Source organism: Gadus macrocephalus, chromosome 20 (assembly GCF_031168955.1).
Source record: "Gadus macrocephalus chromosome 20, ASM3116895v1".
In the NCBI taxonomy this organism is placed as follows: Eukaryota; Metazoa; Chordata; class Actinopteri; order Gadiformes; family Gadidae; genus Gadus; species Gadus macrocephalus.
Genome location: NC_082401.1, coordinates 13,545,526 through 13,562,108, shown reverse-complemented (window position 1 = coordinate 13,562,108; position 16,583 = coordinate 13,545,526). Strand labels below are relative to the sequence as shown.

Below are 16,583 nucleotides of genomic sequence, written 5' to 3'. Positions count from 1 at the left end.
TCTTTAACTTCCAATGTGCGTTGGGGTGCAATACGGGGTAATTGGTCGGCACCCTAGTTGGGTTTAAGGTTTTCGTCTCCCTTTTCTCCTTTTATTAGCTTAGATCACAGCTTTGAAGTGGTTTTGGAGAGCAACATCAACAGACTCATGTCGTTTGATTGAATGACGTGTGCGTGCGTGCGTGCGTGTGTGTGTCCTCGCGCTGTATACACACACACTCTGGGGGCGGAGGGTGTGCCGGGCAGCGAGCCGGTAGCCCTGACCGCGGGGACGTTGTGGGCGGCAGGTGATTAGCTGATGTGTCGCGGTCAGGCGCCGGCCCTGTGCATGGTGGAGGTGGCAGAGCACAGGCCGCCGCTCTTCATCTGAGCCCAGCAGGCCGTCAGCCTCCACACAGCCTCTTCAGAGAGCAGCGGCGCCGTTCCTCAGCTGGCTTCAGTCGGCCCGCGGTCGGTCTGAGAACAGACGCGTGGCGCGCCCGGACGTTGGCCTGTTTACTGTTATCTGCGTCCAGATCGGCGTTGCCAGACAGGAACCCAACAGCGTCAGAGTCGCCGTTGGTTCCTGCTCTTATCTTCCGTCTCTCCTGCAGCCCGGCAGAAGAGCTCAGCTTCGGCTCCAAGGACACGGAGAAGAAATGCCTCATTATCCTCTTCAACGTGACCAAGACCAAGTGGCCTTCAAGGTGTGTGTGTGTGTGTGGTGTGTGCGTGAAAGTGTCTCTGTGTGTTTGTGCGTGCATGGTGTGCGTGTCTGTCTGTGTGTGTGTGCATTTGCATGCGTTGTAGTGTCCTTCTGTGTGTGTAGGTATGTGCGTTTTGCTTGTTTATTTGTGTTTGTGTGTGCGCTGGTGATACTGCACGTGCACGCATGGACATATCTGTGTGTGTGTGTGTGTGTGTGTGTGTGTGTGTGTCTGTGCATGTTCACTTGTGTGCAAGTACATTTTTATGTGTGTGGGTGTGCAAGTCTGTGCGTGTGTATTTGGACTGGTCTCTGATAGCCGGTCCTGACCTCCACAGGTGCGGACCACGCCCCGGAGAAGTACCGCGTGAAGCCCAGCAGCAAGCAGCTGTGAGGCGGGCGCCTCGGTGGAGATCCTGGTGTCTCTACATGGAGGTACCTCGCACACACACGCACACCTGCATGCACACGCACGCACACAAACAAACACTACACACACACACACACAAACAAATACCTACACAAACAAACACCTACCCACACACACAAACAAATACCGACACACGCACACACACACACACACACACACACACACACACACACACACACACACACACCTGAGTGGTTTGTTACCTTGCCCAAAGTGGCCGTGCAGGTCGTTTTTTAATATTAATATTTCAGAAGGGATAAAATAGGATTTGTGAAATGAAGGAGTCCTTTCAGCGGGGACGTTGGCCGGGGTGGGGGGTCACGAGGGGAACACAGTGAGGGGGGGGGGGGGGGGGTGACCGGCGTTACTTTAACTGCTGAGCTTTGAGGACCTGAGTGGGAACGTTTTCCTTCAACTCTACTTTTTTTCCGTTCACTTCACTCTTTTGGAGAGTGACCTTTAGTGAGTGCTCCGGATGCTGTGGGCTGAGACTGAGCCCGGCCTGCTGTCTCTGGGCCTCACGACCTCTCGCTTCGCCCCGAAGCGTTTAACCAACAGCAGGAGCCTTTGTTTCTGTTCAGTCGAGGGCTTACGGTCCAGAGCTGCTTTCAAAGTCAATGTTTAAGATCAAGGTCCACAAAGCACCTTTTATTAATCGAATAAACTCCAGGGGCCGTATTCACAAGCATTTTATCTTACCGCTAGGAGTGCTCCTAACTCGCGCTAAAACATTTTACGTAGGAGTTTTTCTTAAAAGTTATTCACAAAGCGCTGAGACCTACTCTTACTAAGGATAAATCACAAAGAGTGAACTAAGAGTGACGCGCCCGTTGCTATGGATTACGTAAATTCTCATGCACGAGTTTAGAAGCAGTCAGTTCGGTGATTGGTTGTTCAGACGAGCCCACTGAATCACCGAAAAACAAGGAAATAGCCTAGGCTAGAAATGAATTCCTATTAAGTAGTTATAGTGCAGTTAGCAGAATACATCGCATGATGACAATTTTGTGCAGACCACGATAATGACGTTGTAGCCTGCACGTTCAGAGAGAGAAAGCAAACAATAAAAATACGTACAATTTAAAAGAAAATAAATGTTATGAACTACAGTGTTGACTGATTTGTGCCAAGGTGTTTACCTAAAATGTGTTTTCAAAGTGATCCCTAAATGCCAGTCCACTCGGTTCACACGGCCAAATTCATTGTCATGTTGATCGCCATCATCATCATCATCATCATCATCACCATCGTCTGGCTGTGGAATGTTCCTCCGCTTGCAGAGGTTGTGTAGAATGGCACATACAGTAATGACTGTGCTTATTTCGCCGTGGAGGACATGAACCGACGTTTCATCTGCCCAATTCCTCTCTCCACAACATTTCGTGTATGTTTGTGTGCTCTAGCATATATGGAAGAAATCAGTAAACAATAATAAATATGGATTCAACAAATAAAAGGCGTCAAAGAGCCATACGATGTGTTTTACACGTAGGACTAAGCGTAATATGCGTAATCACTTACATGTTATACTTTAACTGTGCTCCCGGTTGTGGATTGAGGTAGGGTGTCTAGAGCCACGTCTTGCATGGATAGTCACTGTCTCCCAGCAAGTGACACCCAACTGGTACATCTCAAAATAGCTGTCTCAGACCGCTCTCCATTAAAATGCGCGAATCATGGGTAGCTGAAGATCCAGGCCACTTTGCAACAACATCCAGTAGGCTATGTTAAAATTTGCATCAAAAACAACCTGCGTGTTGATGGAATGCACTTTCGTCCTATTGACGAACACGTCCTCGTCTTTTGATGGCGCAATTATTTTTATGTGCGTCCCGTCAATAGCACCGACCACACCGGGCATACCTGCAATTGCCATGAAGTTGGCTTTGATCCTGTGTAATTGTTGAATGTCCAAAGGAAAGTTTATGGCACGGCTGACTGATGGTTGCGATATTTTTAAATCGTCGGCATTGCAAAGTTGCATTTCCCCTGTTGCTAAATAACGTAGTGTGGCCAAACATTTTATTTCGGGACTAATCAGATTATTCCTGTTAGTCGGGGATGTTATTGCATTGCGATTAACTCCACAACAAGTTTAATACCCTAACATTTCGTCTCGCAGGCATTTACGATTCTTTGTGAATAGGTCTTACTGAGTTAGGAGTCCTCTTGAGGACTTTTAAGCTCTCCTAGACTTAGGTGCTACTTTTAGGCCTAAAATACTTTGTGAATTGCTCTTAGTGAAAAAAGTTAGGAGTCCTAAATTTAAGAGTGACACGCCCATTATTTTTAGGAGTTACTCCTAAATTCGCCAGTTAGGACCTACTTTTAGCCCTAAAATCCTTTGTGAATACGGCCCCAGGAATGTAGATAAGATAAGAACTTTATCTCACCCCATACATGATAAATTCACTTGTTACAGCAGCCCATGGAATATAAAAATTGCAGTAATAAAATAAAGTATATAAAGTACCCAGCAATAGATGCATACATAAAATAAAATACAATAAAATAAAAAAATCACAGTGATTACAATGTCATGCCATAAGGGCATACATGTACACCCCTGGGGGTTACACAATGAATGAGGCTAGGACGTCCTTCACTACAGAATAAATACTTAATTACGCATGTACAGTGGAAAGTGCACATTATTACATTGAAATATTAGTTCCATAGATAAGGCTGTTGGTGTCCAAGGGATTCTGTTTTCCTGTGTGTTGTGTGTGTGTTGTGTGTTTGCAGCAGGCTACACTGTTTAGCTGGTGTGTTGTGTGTGTGTGTGTGTGTGTGTGTGTGTGTGTGTGTGTGTGTGTGTGTGTGTGTGTGTGTGTGTGTGTGTGTGTGTGTGTGTGTGTGTTGTGTTTTTGCTGCAGGCTAATCTGTTTACCTGGTGTGTGTGTGTGTAGTTTAGTCAGTTGTGTACAGGCCAAAAAGTTTACCTACTGTGTATTGTGTGTTCGTTGACCTGTTGTGTTGTGTGTTGTCCTGCTGAGTGTTGTGTGTGTGTGTGTGTTGACCTGTTGTGTTGTGTGTGTGTGTTGACCTGTTGTGTGTGTGTTGACCTGTTTTGTTGTGTGTCTGTGTTGACCTGTTGTGTTGTGTGTGTGTTGACCGGTTGTGTTGTGTGTTTGCTGCAGGCTACACGGCCTCTCTTCAGGATCGCTTCCTGGTCATGGCGGCAGAGATGGAAAATAACGGAACCCAAGACCTCGCCCAGTTCTGGAAGGAGGTCCCCAGAGCGAACATCGTGGAGCACAGGTACAGAACCGGGTATTCCTCACTGGGTACAGAAACCCTTCAGCGCTCCTTAAAGGGAAAAGAACCCAGCTACCTACCGGGTACTGAACCCAGCTACTTAAAGAACCCAGCTCCTTACCGGGTACTGAACCCAGCTTCTTACCGGGTACTGAACCCAGCTCCTTACCGGGTACTGAACCCAGCTCCTTACCGGGTACTGAACCCAGCTCCTTACCGGGTACTGAACCCAGCACCTTACCGGGTACAGAACCCAGGTCCTTACCGGGTACTGAACCCAGCTCCTTACCGGGTACTGAACCCAGCTCCTTACCGGGTACTGAACCCAACACCTTACCGGGTACAGAACCCAGGTCCTTACCGGGTACTGAACCCAGCTCCTTACCGGGTACTGAACCCAGCTCCTTACCGGGTACTGAACCCAGCTCCTTACCGGGTACTGAACCCAGCTCCTTACCGGGTACTGAACCCAGCTCCTTACCGGGTACTGAACCCAGCTCCTTACCGGGTACTGAACCCAGCTCCTTACCGGGTACTGAACCCTTACTCCCGATTGGGTGCTGACCCTTCTATCCAAAGCACCAGCATGAAGGAGGCCCTCTTAGCCGTCTCGCTCCAGGATGTCTGCAGGTCGAACAGCAGACCTCAGCCCCGAGGTCTTTCAGCTGGGGGGTCAGCCCCCCCCAACTGACCGCTGCCCCTCCTTCCTGTGTTCTGTCCACCAATGTGCTGATGACTCTGACCATGAAGCTTGCCTCTGATTCGTCGTTCTCCCGGACCTACTCCGGGGGGGGGGGTGACCCCTTAACACCGGGCGGTGTCTGCTAATCGGCCTTCACCCCCCCTCCTCTCACGAGACCCCCTCCTCTCTCCTAGATTACGCTGTCACGTCATGGAGAGCGCTAAGCCGCCGCTGAGCCCCCCGGGGGACGGCCCCCTGGAGACGGGAGCCAATGGGCAGCAGGACCTGAGCACCACGGTGAGTTCTGATTGGAGGGCGGGGGACGTGGGCGGGGCCTGGGCGGCTCTGGCGCAGTGAAGGGTGGATGTGAGTCCTCAACACGCGTTTTAAAAAGTCAACATTATGATGATACGTATTTATATATGATTACGTTTAAAGCTGTTCAATCCTGCGCTGTAAGCGGGAGATGTACTTTCTGGGCTGCTCTCTGGGTGACGTCAAGGTGTCGAGGTGTCCCTGAGCGAGACGCCTCACCCTCACTGCTCCTGACGAGCTGGCTGTCGCCCTGCGTGGCTGACACCGCCGTCGGTGTGTGAATGTTTGCATGAATAGGTGAATGAATGAGTGAATGTTATGCAGCATTGTAAAGCGCTTTGAGCGGCCACTGGTTAGATAAAAGCTGTGTAAATGCAGTAGAAGAAGAGGTCTTTGTCCGGACACTACAGACCCCCTAACCTTGTCCATCCGTCCCCCCGTCCCCTCTCCAGCTGATGCGGGTGATGGCGTCCAACGCGCGTCTGGAGCAGAAGCTGGACTCCTGCCTGTGGGTGCAGAAGGTCCTGCTGGGGCTGATGGTGCTGCTGCTGGCCCTCATCGTCCAGGTGCTGTACCGGGATGGGCCCCCGGAACAGGGCTCCTGACCCCCCCCCCCCGACCCGGGACCCCCGCACCGCACCCCCCCGACCCGGGACCCTACAGTGGGGGTCCCTATTGGGGGGCCTGGAGAGATCAGCGGGAGAGAGACGGACCAGACCAGACTAGAGCTGGACCACTGTGTCCCCCTCTCTCGGTCGCCCTCTGTCTGTCTGTCCCTCTCTCTCTCTCCTGCTCCCTTGCTCTCTCCCTCTCCCTCTCCCTCTCCCTCTCCCTCTCTCTCTCTGATGCCGTTGTCATGGCAAAGGGGGAGGAGGGCGTGTGTCGGCAGACAGGAAACACAGCAACATTCTGTATCAGTGGCGTCAGCGGGACCCTGAGGGTGAGACCGGTTCCGGGTGAAGAGACGGTCGCCCTGCACTGTGACACGGGATCAGTAGAAGTTCGGTTTTTATAAAGGAATGGTCCGGAAGTTTCAAAGAGTCTATTGTTAGCAAAAAAAAAAACTGAAAAAGCTCAGAAGAAAAAATATGTAGTCATTTTATTATGCGGTCATACTGTACATTATTGTATTTTAAATAGGGATACATATCTATAATAAAATAATGTGATTTTTTATCTCTCCGTGCATCTCCTCTCTCTTCTCGACAACATTGCTCACGTTCCCCGCGTGCTTGCATCATGTTCGCGTTTATTCATGCGCTCCGATCAAAGACGGAATGAGGAACCAGCGAGTAGCACTGAAGCCGAGCGCGTCTCCTCGGCTCCATCAACACCGCCGCCTCCTCCACCCGACTACAGCTTCCTAATTGAAAACATCTCAGAGTGTTAAGGCGTGTGTCCGGAAGCGGTTGTGTTGATGCTTGTGTGTGCGCGTGTATCCTCGTGTGTCTGTTTGTGTGTGTGTGTGTGACCGCGCTAAACTTCCCACCTCACTAATGCCCGGGCGCCACGGAGGATCCGTCTCTGCTATCTGCCCTTATTTGTTTTAATTACCCCGCCGCCGGCCCAACTAAAAATACACTCGCAATTAACCGGCGGGCGAGGGGAGCGAGGCGGCAGCCTCCCTGCTCGGTGGCAAGGCCGGATATCTATAACAAGATCCCGCTTGCGATCCCGACGCATACTACAACACACACACACACACACACACACACACACACACACACACACACACACACACACACACACACACACACACACACACACACACACACACACGCAGCTAACACATGCACGACTATAGATGAAGAGTGGCTGCTAGTGGTGGGTGGTGTGGAGGGTGGGTGTGGTGAGGTTTAGGAGGTGGTGGTGGGCGGGGGGGAGGTGCTGGTTGTGGTGGGGGGGGGGTCCTTTACGCTGAGTGGTTTCCACAGGAGAGGCTAATGTAAATAAAGTATTTATTCACTTGTTTTCTTTTTTAGAACTGGAAATCGGCGGGTCAAAATGTACACTTTATTATTTGTCTTTTTTTTACCATGCGATAAGATGACTATTATAATGCATTTTCACCCGTTTTTTTTTTTCTTTTTTGTAGTCGTTCGTACCGGCAACAGCAAGACACGTTTGTGGTGTTCGGTGGTTTAAGTGCTCGTGTGTTTAGAAGTGGATGGGGGGAGGCGAGGGGGAGGTAGGGAGCGGGAAGGTAAATGGAGTGGCTGAATCTCCAGAGAGCGAATTTAAAAGCTTTGTGGACAGGTGACTAAGCCGCTGCGATGGACAGGAGCCGGGCAACAGCCAATCACAGAGCAGACGTTGCTCCATAACCACTCCAGCCTGCATGAGGCCGGAGAGGAGCGCTCATAAGGCCGTCGGCGCTCGAAAGAACGCTGTTCTTCAAAGATGTTTGAAAAGCCGCGTCTCCAGAAGCTTCCGTGGGCGTCGTCTCCTCCTCTGGTTCTCCGGGACGTTGTTAATCCCGGCGGTCCGAGCCGCTTCACCGAGACAGGAAGTCCTCCAGCCCATCGATCGCACATTAAACAGCCGTCGGCCAAAGAGGATATAAAACGAAGATGGGACAGCGGCGGGGGGGGGGGGGGGGGGGTTGAGGCGGCCTCCCGGGGTGCTGGGGTGAGCGCCGAGTGATTTAGGTCTCTTCAGGTGGAACAGGGGGAGCGGAGGATCGATGGCCAGTTAATGAGTATTGAGGTAACAAGATGGCAGGTGTGGGGGGGGGGGGGGGGGGTTCTGTCTCTGAGGACCACCCTCTGGATCACTGCTGCCGTTTGGAGAACGGCCCGTTTATGAGGGGACAGGGGCGGCCTGGGGGGGGGGGGGGGGGCTCGGACCCTGCAGGGGAGGGGGGGAAGCCTCGCGGGCTGTGTTCAGTATTCACTGATCAGCGATCAGCGATCAGTGGTTCCTGTCACTGTCCTTCGACGTCACCTCTGTGAGAAGTGACTCTTGGTAGAACAGATGAACGAGAAAACGACGTAAGGAGACTGGGACAGAACGGGTCCTACTGGGACAGAACGGGTCCTACTGGGACAGAAAGGGTCCTACTGGGACAGACGGGTTCTCACTGGGACAGACCAGTTCCCAGTGGGACAGAGCGCATCCCACTGGGCTGGTGTGTGATTGAGAGGAGGGTCACTCTGCAGTCTCTCAGCCCCTCTCTGCTGATTGGCTGCTCGGAGTCCGTCACTCCTGAAGCCATCTCCTCACTTCCTGCTCATCCTCACTTCCTGCCCCTCCTCACTTCCTGCTCCTTCTCACTTCCTGCTCCTCCTCGCTGATGAACACGAGGAGGAGACGGAGCACGTAGGAGTCAGACCCCGAGAGGTCAAAGGTCACAGAGCGCTGGCTGAAGGCTACACATGTAGAGCTGGGTATGATGTAAATAGCACGGATGTACTACATGCATACATACAAGCACACACACACACACACACACACACACACACACACACACACACACACACACACACACACACACACACACACACACACACACACACACACACACACACACATGCATACACACACACATACACAAACATACGTAGAAATATGTATGCCTATATCCGCCTACACACAAACATATGAATGCTTGCATACACATTCACATCCAAACACACACTAGACCACACATCGATAAACCCTTTGTTAATTATAGGATACAAAACATTTCTGTTTTTGCTTCAAATGAGCGACAGCAGACTGTGGTTTTTAAATTATTCATTGAACTAATAAAGGACGAAAGGGCCAAAATGAAGTGGACCAAAACATCACTTCAACATGGACCAGAGGAGGGCTGAGGGCCAGACCGGCAGAGGGGCCCCCTGGTTGAGCTCCAGGGGCCTCGCTACAGTGACCCCTGGCTGATCTCCGAAATGGCTAATCTCTGACCCTTCAGCCATGACACCAAACAAGAAGACCCTGCAGCAACACGGGCCTGCGGACGCAGATAAACACGTCCCATAATATTTAGTCAAATTGTTCAATGATCATTCTGTGTGTGTGTGTGTGTGTGTGTGTGTGTGTGTGTGCGTGTTCGTGTGTGTGCGTGTGTTTGACTGCGCGAGTGCGTGTGTGTGTGTGTGTGTTTGTCTGCATGTGTGTGTTTGTGTTTGTCTTCGTGTGTAAACGATCGCTCTAAAGCGGTCCGGAGGGCTTTGCTTAGTGAGCGCTTTAAGTTCGAAAACAAACTGCGGCTAAAAATACCGAGTTCCACGTCGATGCTTCTATTGACGGCGACTTCCTGTCGATTTGCACAGACAGATGTGGCCGAGAGGATCAGTGTCTGTTTTAGGAGACTCAGATGCGAGGTCCAGCGCGATGTGTTCTTGTGTGTTAATAATAATAATAAATATAGCGCTTAATATGGTACTCTAAGACGCTTAAACGTGTTGACGTTGAGATAAACCGGGCTGATGAGGTGTGATGGTGAATACATTTCAAATGCATTCACATCTACGTTACTCTCGTAAAAAAAAAGCTTAATAAAACATCTTCCATACGTGACCACAGCGATGGTAATAAAGATTTATTTTTATTTTTATATAAAACATGAAATAACGTTTTGTCCACACAGAAGTTTATTACAATTGTGAAAAAATATTGCTACCGTTATAGCCACAAACAATCAGGCTGTTTACAGCGACTCAAGTTCGCCCCCTAGTGGCCACACGCAGAACTCCATCAACGGGTGACGCTGAGAGAGCCGGCTGAGTGCCAGACAGACTCACACTCTGCGGAGGACCGGGGGGGGGCTGTCCGGTACAGAAGATAGTCTCGCAACTCTACTGGTATGTCTAGTCCACAAATAGCACCCATTCTCTCCTTGTCCAGGAACCTCCTGATGCTTAGCCGACATAACTGCTTTAGACACGGCACTCCTGGCAGACACCAAGTGGGAGTAGAAGTTGTTGTTATTCTTGGGTTATTTGATTGGGTTGGGGGATGGAGGAGGCGGAGCAGCGCCGTTTAGATGTTACTATGGATACCTCTTGATTTTCCCAGCATCCTCTCCGCCAGGCTATTGGGAGGCGCGAGGTCAACGGGCCGTTTTCCCTGTGGGTTCCTGACGGAGCAGTCGGCCCCGTGCTCCATCAGGACAGACACCATCTCCGGGCTGGACAGACGGGCCGCCGTGTGCAGCGGGGAGTCACCGTCCAGGCTGCTGTTCACACTGGCGCCTGAAGGGGACGGCAGAGTGCAGGGCAGTAGTGGTGAGGCACGTAAGATCAATTCAGAGGTATTGGCCTTATTTTAGAGGAGGCTTAAATCAAGCTTTTCTTCTGTAGCTCTTATAAACCATTTAGGAGTGTCTAAATATTTAAACTTATTTGTGAAGTGTTTCACAAGCAGCTGTTTCCCACACTGACTGTGATAGGGATCTGTTGGTTGATTGATCTTTGATAGACTTTGATCGTGATTGAGTGAAGAAGATGTATGTCGTTGGGGTGTAAAAATGTCTCTCAGTGTCCCATCATGATAATTCAAACAACACCAGCATCCAATAAAAATGAAATATCTCTGTCCTTCACTTTGTGTGGATCATCTTACAGCCATCAGTGGGTGAGCGGAGCTGAGTCTACAAAGCTGCTACTGACTGACCCAGCCTCACACCTCACACTGTGTCTGACTGACTGATCCAGCCTCATGGTGCGTTCCATTTGTATGGTACGACCAGCGGTACGAGTCGTAAGATGTGAAATCTCCCAGCTGTCTTGCGGCATTTCACGGAGGCACGCCCCCTTTTGGTCATAACATCAACCTTCCCACTCGTTGTTCTGAAAGCAGACAGAGTAGAGCGAGTCCAAAGGGGGCATGCCTCCATGAAATGCCGCAAGATAGCTGGGAGATTTTCACCTTACGACTTGTAAGGGTGGGCGTACCATACAGATGGATCGCACCATCACACCTCATTCTGTCTGACTGATTCAGCCTTCAGGGGGGGGGGGGGGGGGGGGAGCCTCACCCTGCTGCAGGAGGCTCCTGACGGTACTCAGGTGCAGATTGGCCACGGCGGCGCAGAGGGGCGTGCCTGAGAGGTCTCGGTGCAGATCTACGTCAGCACCGTGCTCCACCAGGACGGAGACGCAGTCCCGGTGACCTGCACCAACAGAGCAGTCATCAGCACCCATAGGAGTCATCAGCACCCATAGAAGTCATCAGCACCCACAGCAGTAAGCAGCACCCATAGGAGTCATCAGCACCCATAGGAGTCATCAGCACCCATGGGAGTCATCAGCACCCATGGGAGTCATCAGCACCCATGGGAGTCATCAGCACCCATGGGAGTCATCAGCACCCATGGGAGTCATCAGCACCCATGGGAGTCATCAGCACCCATAGGAGTCATCAGCACCCATATGAGCCCTGGGGGGAGTCTACCTTTTGAGGACACAATTTAATTTTAGGTTGTCGTGCAGAACGCAGGAATGTGTGATCTCTGACCTTTGGCGGCGGCTATGTGTATGGGGGAGGGGGCGTGGCCACCCGGTCCCAGGGGCGTGGCCCCGTGCTGCAGGAGCAGTGACACGCAGGTCAGGTGACCCCCAGCGCAGGCCTCTGATAGGGGGGTTGATCCGTCCAGCGTGGCAGAGTTCACCTGTGGAGCAGCAGGTCAGACAGGGCGGTCAGACAGGGCGGTCAGACAGGGCGGTCTGTCAGGGCGGTCTGTCGGGGAGTTAAAGCTGCACTATGTACATTTCTCATGAGCTGCTCCTAGTGGCTAGAATCGTAGTTACAGTTAAATCTGAATCATTTGCACAAACTTATTTTTTCCGATCGATTGCCTCGTGGATTCGCCTGTCTAATTTATTCCCGCGGCACTTTCTGGATCATTATTTGAGGTTTTCCGGCAGGGATAGCTTTGCTTTAGTCACATTCTATATAAATCAACTCTTACAGTCTATTATCTGTTATGTATAGGACATCTGGGAAGAAACATGCCTGGAGGTATAGTGTAATATCAAGGTTGTTGCCATTGTACTCATTTAGTACAAGAAGCGTATGGAAATTATGCTGTGATCCAAAACGGTCATGCGATTGAGCATGTGTGTTATGTTGAGAGAAACAGTGGTGGGGTTTGTCTCATAGTTAATATGCAAGCTTGCATGACTATGCATGTGTGTACACAAAGACACTTGATAGAGTGTGTGTGTGTGTGTGTGTGTGTGTGTGTGTGTGTGTGTGTGTGTGTGTGTGTGTGTGTGTGTGTGTGTGTGTGTGTGTGTGTGTGTGTGTGTGTGGCAGGCATTATTTTGGGTTAATCTCCAACTAATCGCTTCCACCATGTAGTTAAATCCAACAATAATTGATGTGGTCCACAAGGCCAGAACAGCCATTGATTGCAGTATATGGGGTTCATGTTTGACTACATCACTGATAGAGTAAACATGTATGCTAGGGTCTGGTTAGACCAGTAAACATGAGAAACACGTATGGCAGGCAGTTTGCGCTTTAAATTGTCTAGCTTCACTCTGCGTCCATTCTCACTTGCAAGAATGAAAGTTGTAATGCTAAGACTTTATGAGTAGTGAGATTTACATTTTCACGATAAGACTCGGTAATATGCCGAGGGAGGCTAAGCGCCTTAAAGGACCAAACGGCCGGCCATACACGTGCAAGGAACCAATGGTGAGTTTGGTGATGGTGAGCAGATCTTACTGACATGAGCTCCGTTCTGGATCAGGAGGCGAGCGCAGAGGGCGTGGCCCCGCTGACACGCCCCCAGGAGGGGCGACACCTGGTCCAGCGTGGCCAGGTTAGCACACGCCCCCTGAGGAGATCACCACAGAGTCAGAGTCAGTCTACACCACAGGAGGGGGCTGGGGTCGCGGGAGGGGGTGGGATGGGGGGAGGGGTCGCGGGAGGGGTGGTGGGGTCATGGGAGGGGGTGGAGTTGTGGGAGGGGGGCGGGTTCGCGGGAGGAGGCGGGGTCACGGAAGGGGGCAGGGTTGCGGGGGGAGGCGGGGTTGCGGGAGGGGGCGGGGTCGTTGGAGGGGCGGGGTCATGGTAGCGGGGGGTGTGGTCACGGCCTCACCTGGCTGAGCAGCGACTGCAGAGCGACGGGACGGCCGTTGAAAGACGCATCGTGGACCGGAGACCAGTCGGACGCACCGTCTGGGGACAGACGGACAGAGACAAGATGGAGACCAGTCAGAGACAAGATGGAAACCAGTCAGACATCACAGAGACAAGATAGCATGAGTGGCGGCTGGTGATCAAAAATGTTGGTGGGGCACAGTAATAGACAGACCCCATACATTTTTTTGAATTGAATTGTAAGTTTCACTCAAAAATGACCATATATTTTGAAACACATTGGTACAACATGTACTAGATTAATAATATGAGAAACATACCACTATTTCGGGAGCAATAAACTACGTTGTCTCACTTTCAGGGACCCAAACATTTTTATAAAACTTCTGACATGTTGTACTTGTTGATTAGCTCACGTTGTTATGGCAATGAACATGCCCTCAGCTGATAAAATAATGCCAGCGTTTTTTTTCAACTGAAAATTAGCACCCATATCAACTTTTTCTGCTCCTTGCATCTTATCATGCTACGCAGCATTACAAGCCCCTGCAGACTAAAACATGAAGCAATTCAAGAGGAGGCATAGATAGAATCGCCTTGTGGTCAACTGTCATTTAATAGTCATCTGACAGATTATGTCAAGGTTTTAAAATGATTATTATTATTATTAGCTGCTCATGTTATAACAGTGCTGGAAATCGTGGATTTTCTGATAAAGACTAGCAAGCCTTTTTGACAGTCAAAACAGCAGAAACTATGTTAAAGGCACCCAGTGCAACTTTCGAGGCTTAAAAATAAACATTCAATTTCTAGTCTTTTTTACACGTAGTAGGTTTCAATAACTCCATACCATTACATACCGACATTTAAGCAGCAAAGATGAGACGTCGTTGTGTGGTGAGAACTGATACAAAATCGATAACAACAATGCCGCCATTTTCTTTATTTTTTGTAACCTACAATAAATAAAGCAGGCTTCCAGTCAATGGAAAAATGGCTTCTCCCCACCGGCGATTGTTGTTGTTTACGATTTTCTATCAGTTCTCACCATACAACGACGTCTCATCTTTGCTCCTTGAATGTCGATATGTAATGGTATGGAGTTATTGAAACTTACTACGTGTAAAAAAGACTGGAAATTGAATGTTTATTTTTCATTGAATGTTTACATAAAGTTGCACTGGGTGCCTTTAAGTGTGCTCGTGCTGCCTTTTTGGTTTTGTCAAACAGGAGACGCCCACCCACCAATCAGAGGTTAGAGATTCCTGCAGGAAGGTTGCACTTGATTTCACTAGCCCATTTGTGCCTGTTCATTAGTGTACAGCATCCATTCTCTCACTGCTTGTGTAAAAAAAAAAAAGGTTGAATATTAGATTTGAGGACGAAACGATAGGGTCTAGCTTCGCCACTGGTGACAAGTATATCACACAATTAAACAAGGATAAACGCTATGTATTTTTGTTGATTTATTTCGTATTGATAATAGTTATTTATTTATTTCGATTATTAGTTGGCAGATATATTCAAGTGAATATTTCACGGTGGGGCGGCGCCCTAGCGCCCTCTATTGACCCACCGCCACATACATTACATTTATTACATGTATTGCATGAATAACATGTAATACATGTATTATTTGTATTACATGCAATACATTTATTACATGTAATACATGCATTACAGTGATATAGAAAGTGACTACAGAGATAGACCTTTCAAAGAAATGAGAGACACAGGGTTAAATAAAGACATATTACAGATAGACAGATAAACAGAGGGCTTTCACTGAGATAAATAGAGTTCATTCACAGAGAGAGGCAGATGTAGAAGAAACATATTACAGAGCTAGAGATGTGAAGATAAAGAAATATAGATATATCACAGCAATAGCAGGGCTATAGAGAGGTATTGTTACGTAGTTAGTTTCATATTAACGAGATAATTGTTGTGTTGGCACTTGGAGTAAGTGGTGCATTAGACAGACAGGTAGACAGACAGACAGAAAGACAGGTATACAGACAGGGAGACAGACAGACAGGTAAACAGACAGACAGGTAGACAGGAATTCAAAATTCGGGAAAATACACAAGCATAGTAATATACATATCCACATATACATAGACATAGTATAGATATATAGATATATTTGTGTGTGTGCGTGTATGAGCGTGTGTGTATGAGCGTGTGTGTATGTGCGTGTGTGTATGTGCGTGTGTGTGCGTGCCTGCCTGAGCGTGTAAGAGGCGTTCCAGCCACTGGACTCACCACTCATCAGAGGGTTGGAGAAGAACACCACGGGTCCAGGTCGCTGAAACGCACCATGTTCCTGGTCCCAGCTCCCCTCTGACATGACCGCTCCAAGACCCTCCACCTACACGCTCTGGTGTGTGTGTGTGTGTGTGTGTGTGTGTGTGTGTGTGTGTGTGTGTGTGTGTGTGTGTGTGTGTGTGTGTCCGCGTGTGCGTCTGTGTGTATGTTTGTCTGTGTCTGTGTACGTCTGTGTGTGTGTGTGTATGTGTGTGTCTGTGGGTATATTTGTCTGTATCTGTATACGTGTGTGCGTCTGTGTGTGTCTGTGTGTCTGCGTGTGCCTCTGTGTGTGTTGCTAGTGGAAGGTGGGAGCAGACCTTCTGATGTCACTTCCTTCCCCGGTCTGCCAGCCAGGAAGTGCTCTCAGTGCGCCGGCTGGGGCGTCAGACCGCTGCAGGGCGGCTGGTTCCTGTTCTACAGGTCTGTAACGGGACACCCGCCCCGTGAACACACAGAGCCTGCAGCCCGGGGGAGAGAACAGGGGGGGAGAGGAGGGGGGGGAGGAGGGGAGGGAGTGAGGAGAGGAGAGGGGGAGGAAGAGGAGGGGGAGGGGGAGGGGGAGGGGAGGGAGTGAGGAGAGGAGAGGGGGAGGAAGAGGAGGGGGAGGAGAGGGAGTGAGGAGAGGAGAGGGGGAGGAAGAGGAGGGGGAGGGGGAAAAGGAGGGAGAGGAGGGGGGGGTGTATTGTGGTGGTTGTCGTTGCAGGCCTGACTGGATAGGACCTGGAACAAGAAGTTCTCCAATGTTGACCTGCTGGTCAGGCCAGAGTCAACAGCCCGGTTAGTGATTATCACGTCAATAGCCTCCCGGAGGTTAAAGCAGTTGAAATGAAAATGGGAAATTCAAAAAATCCC

At 49.9% G+C, this 16,583-nt stretch overlaps 2 protein-coding genes and 2 long non-coding RNA genes across 4 annotated transcripts; 2 read left to right on the top strand and 2 right to left on the bottom strand.

Annotated features, from left to right (window-relative positions):
- Positions 1 to 560: 560 nt before the first annotated feature.
- On the top strand, positions 561 to 6,545 carry LOC132448245 (motile sperm domain-containing protein 2-like). The gene is made up of 5 exons (XM_060039366.1): positions 561 to 685; positions 1,023 to 1,119; positions 4,255 to 4,375; positions 5,249 to 5,351; positions 5,822 to 6,545. Exons 3-5 carry the CDS (start codon positions 4,290 to 4,292, stop codon positions 5,972 to 5,974), a joined length of 342 nt encoding a protein of 113 aa, XP_059895349.1. The 5' UTR covers positions 561 to 685; positions 1,023 to 1,119; positions 4,255 to 4,289; the 3' UTR covers positions 5,975 to 6,545.
- On the bottom strand, positions 3,964 to 4,334 carry LOC132448248 (uncharacterized). Its single transcript, XR_009523337.1, has 2 exons — positions 4,206 to 4,334; positions 3,964 to 4,134 (listed from the first exon to the last, which is right to left on the bottom strand). It is a non-coding gene; the product is annotated as an uncharacterized LOC132448248 (long non-coding RNA).
- A 3,396-nt stretch (positions 6,546 to 9,941) lies between the features above and the next one.
- LOC132448239 (ankyrin repeat and SOCS box protein 9-like) lies at positions 9,942 to 16,185 on the bottom strand. The gene is made up of 7 exons (XM_060039361.1): positions 15,687 to 16,185; positions 13,420 to 13,499; positions 13,048 to 13,155; positions 11,829 to 11,982; positions 11,350 to 11,484; positions 10,373 to 10,564; positions 9,942 to 10,264 (listed from the first exon to the last, which is right to left on the bottom strand). Exons 1-7 carry the CDS (start codon positions 15,769 to 15,771, stop codon positions 10,068 to 10,070), a joined length of 951 nt encoding a protein of 316 aa, XP_059895344.1. The 5' UTR covers positions 15,772 to 16,185; the 3' UTR covers positions 9,942 to 10,067.
- Positions 11,892 to 12,960, top strand: LOC132448247 (uncharacterized). Its single transcript, XR_009523336.1, has 2 exons — positions 11,892 to 12,022; positions 12,062 to 12,960. It is a non-coding gene; the product is annotated as an uncharacterized LOC132448247 (long non-coding RNA).
- Positions 16,186 to 16,583: the final 398 nt, after the last annotated feature.

Bases quoted from the DNA above. Each gene is read 5' to 3' on its own strand.
- LOC132448239 (XM_060039361.1), bottom strand. From the start codon at position 15,771: ATGTCAGAGGGGAGCTGGGACCAGGAACATGGTGCGTTTCAGCGACCT. The intron at 13,500-15,686 runs GTGAGTCCAGTG...GTCTGTCCCCAG, and splicing joins CTCCAACCCTCTGATGAGTG to ACGGTGCGTCCGACTGGTCT. The intron at 10,565-11,349 runs GTGAGGCTCCCC...CGTCCCCTTCAG, and splicing joins CAGGAGCCTCCTGCAGCAGG to GCGCCAGTGTGAACAGCAGC.
- LOC132448245 (XM_060039366.1), top strand. From the start codon at position 4,290: ATGGCGGCAGAGATGGAAAATAACGGAACCCAAGACCTCGCCCAGTTC. The intron at 4,376-5,248 runs GTACAGAACCGG...CCTCTCTCCTAG, and splicing joins GCGAACATCGTGGAGCACAG to ATTACGCTGTCACGTCATGG. The intron at 5,352-5,821 runs GTGAGTTCTGAT...TCCCCTCTCCAG, and splicing joins AGCAGGACCTGAGCACCACG to CTGATGCGGGTGATGGCGTC.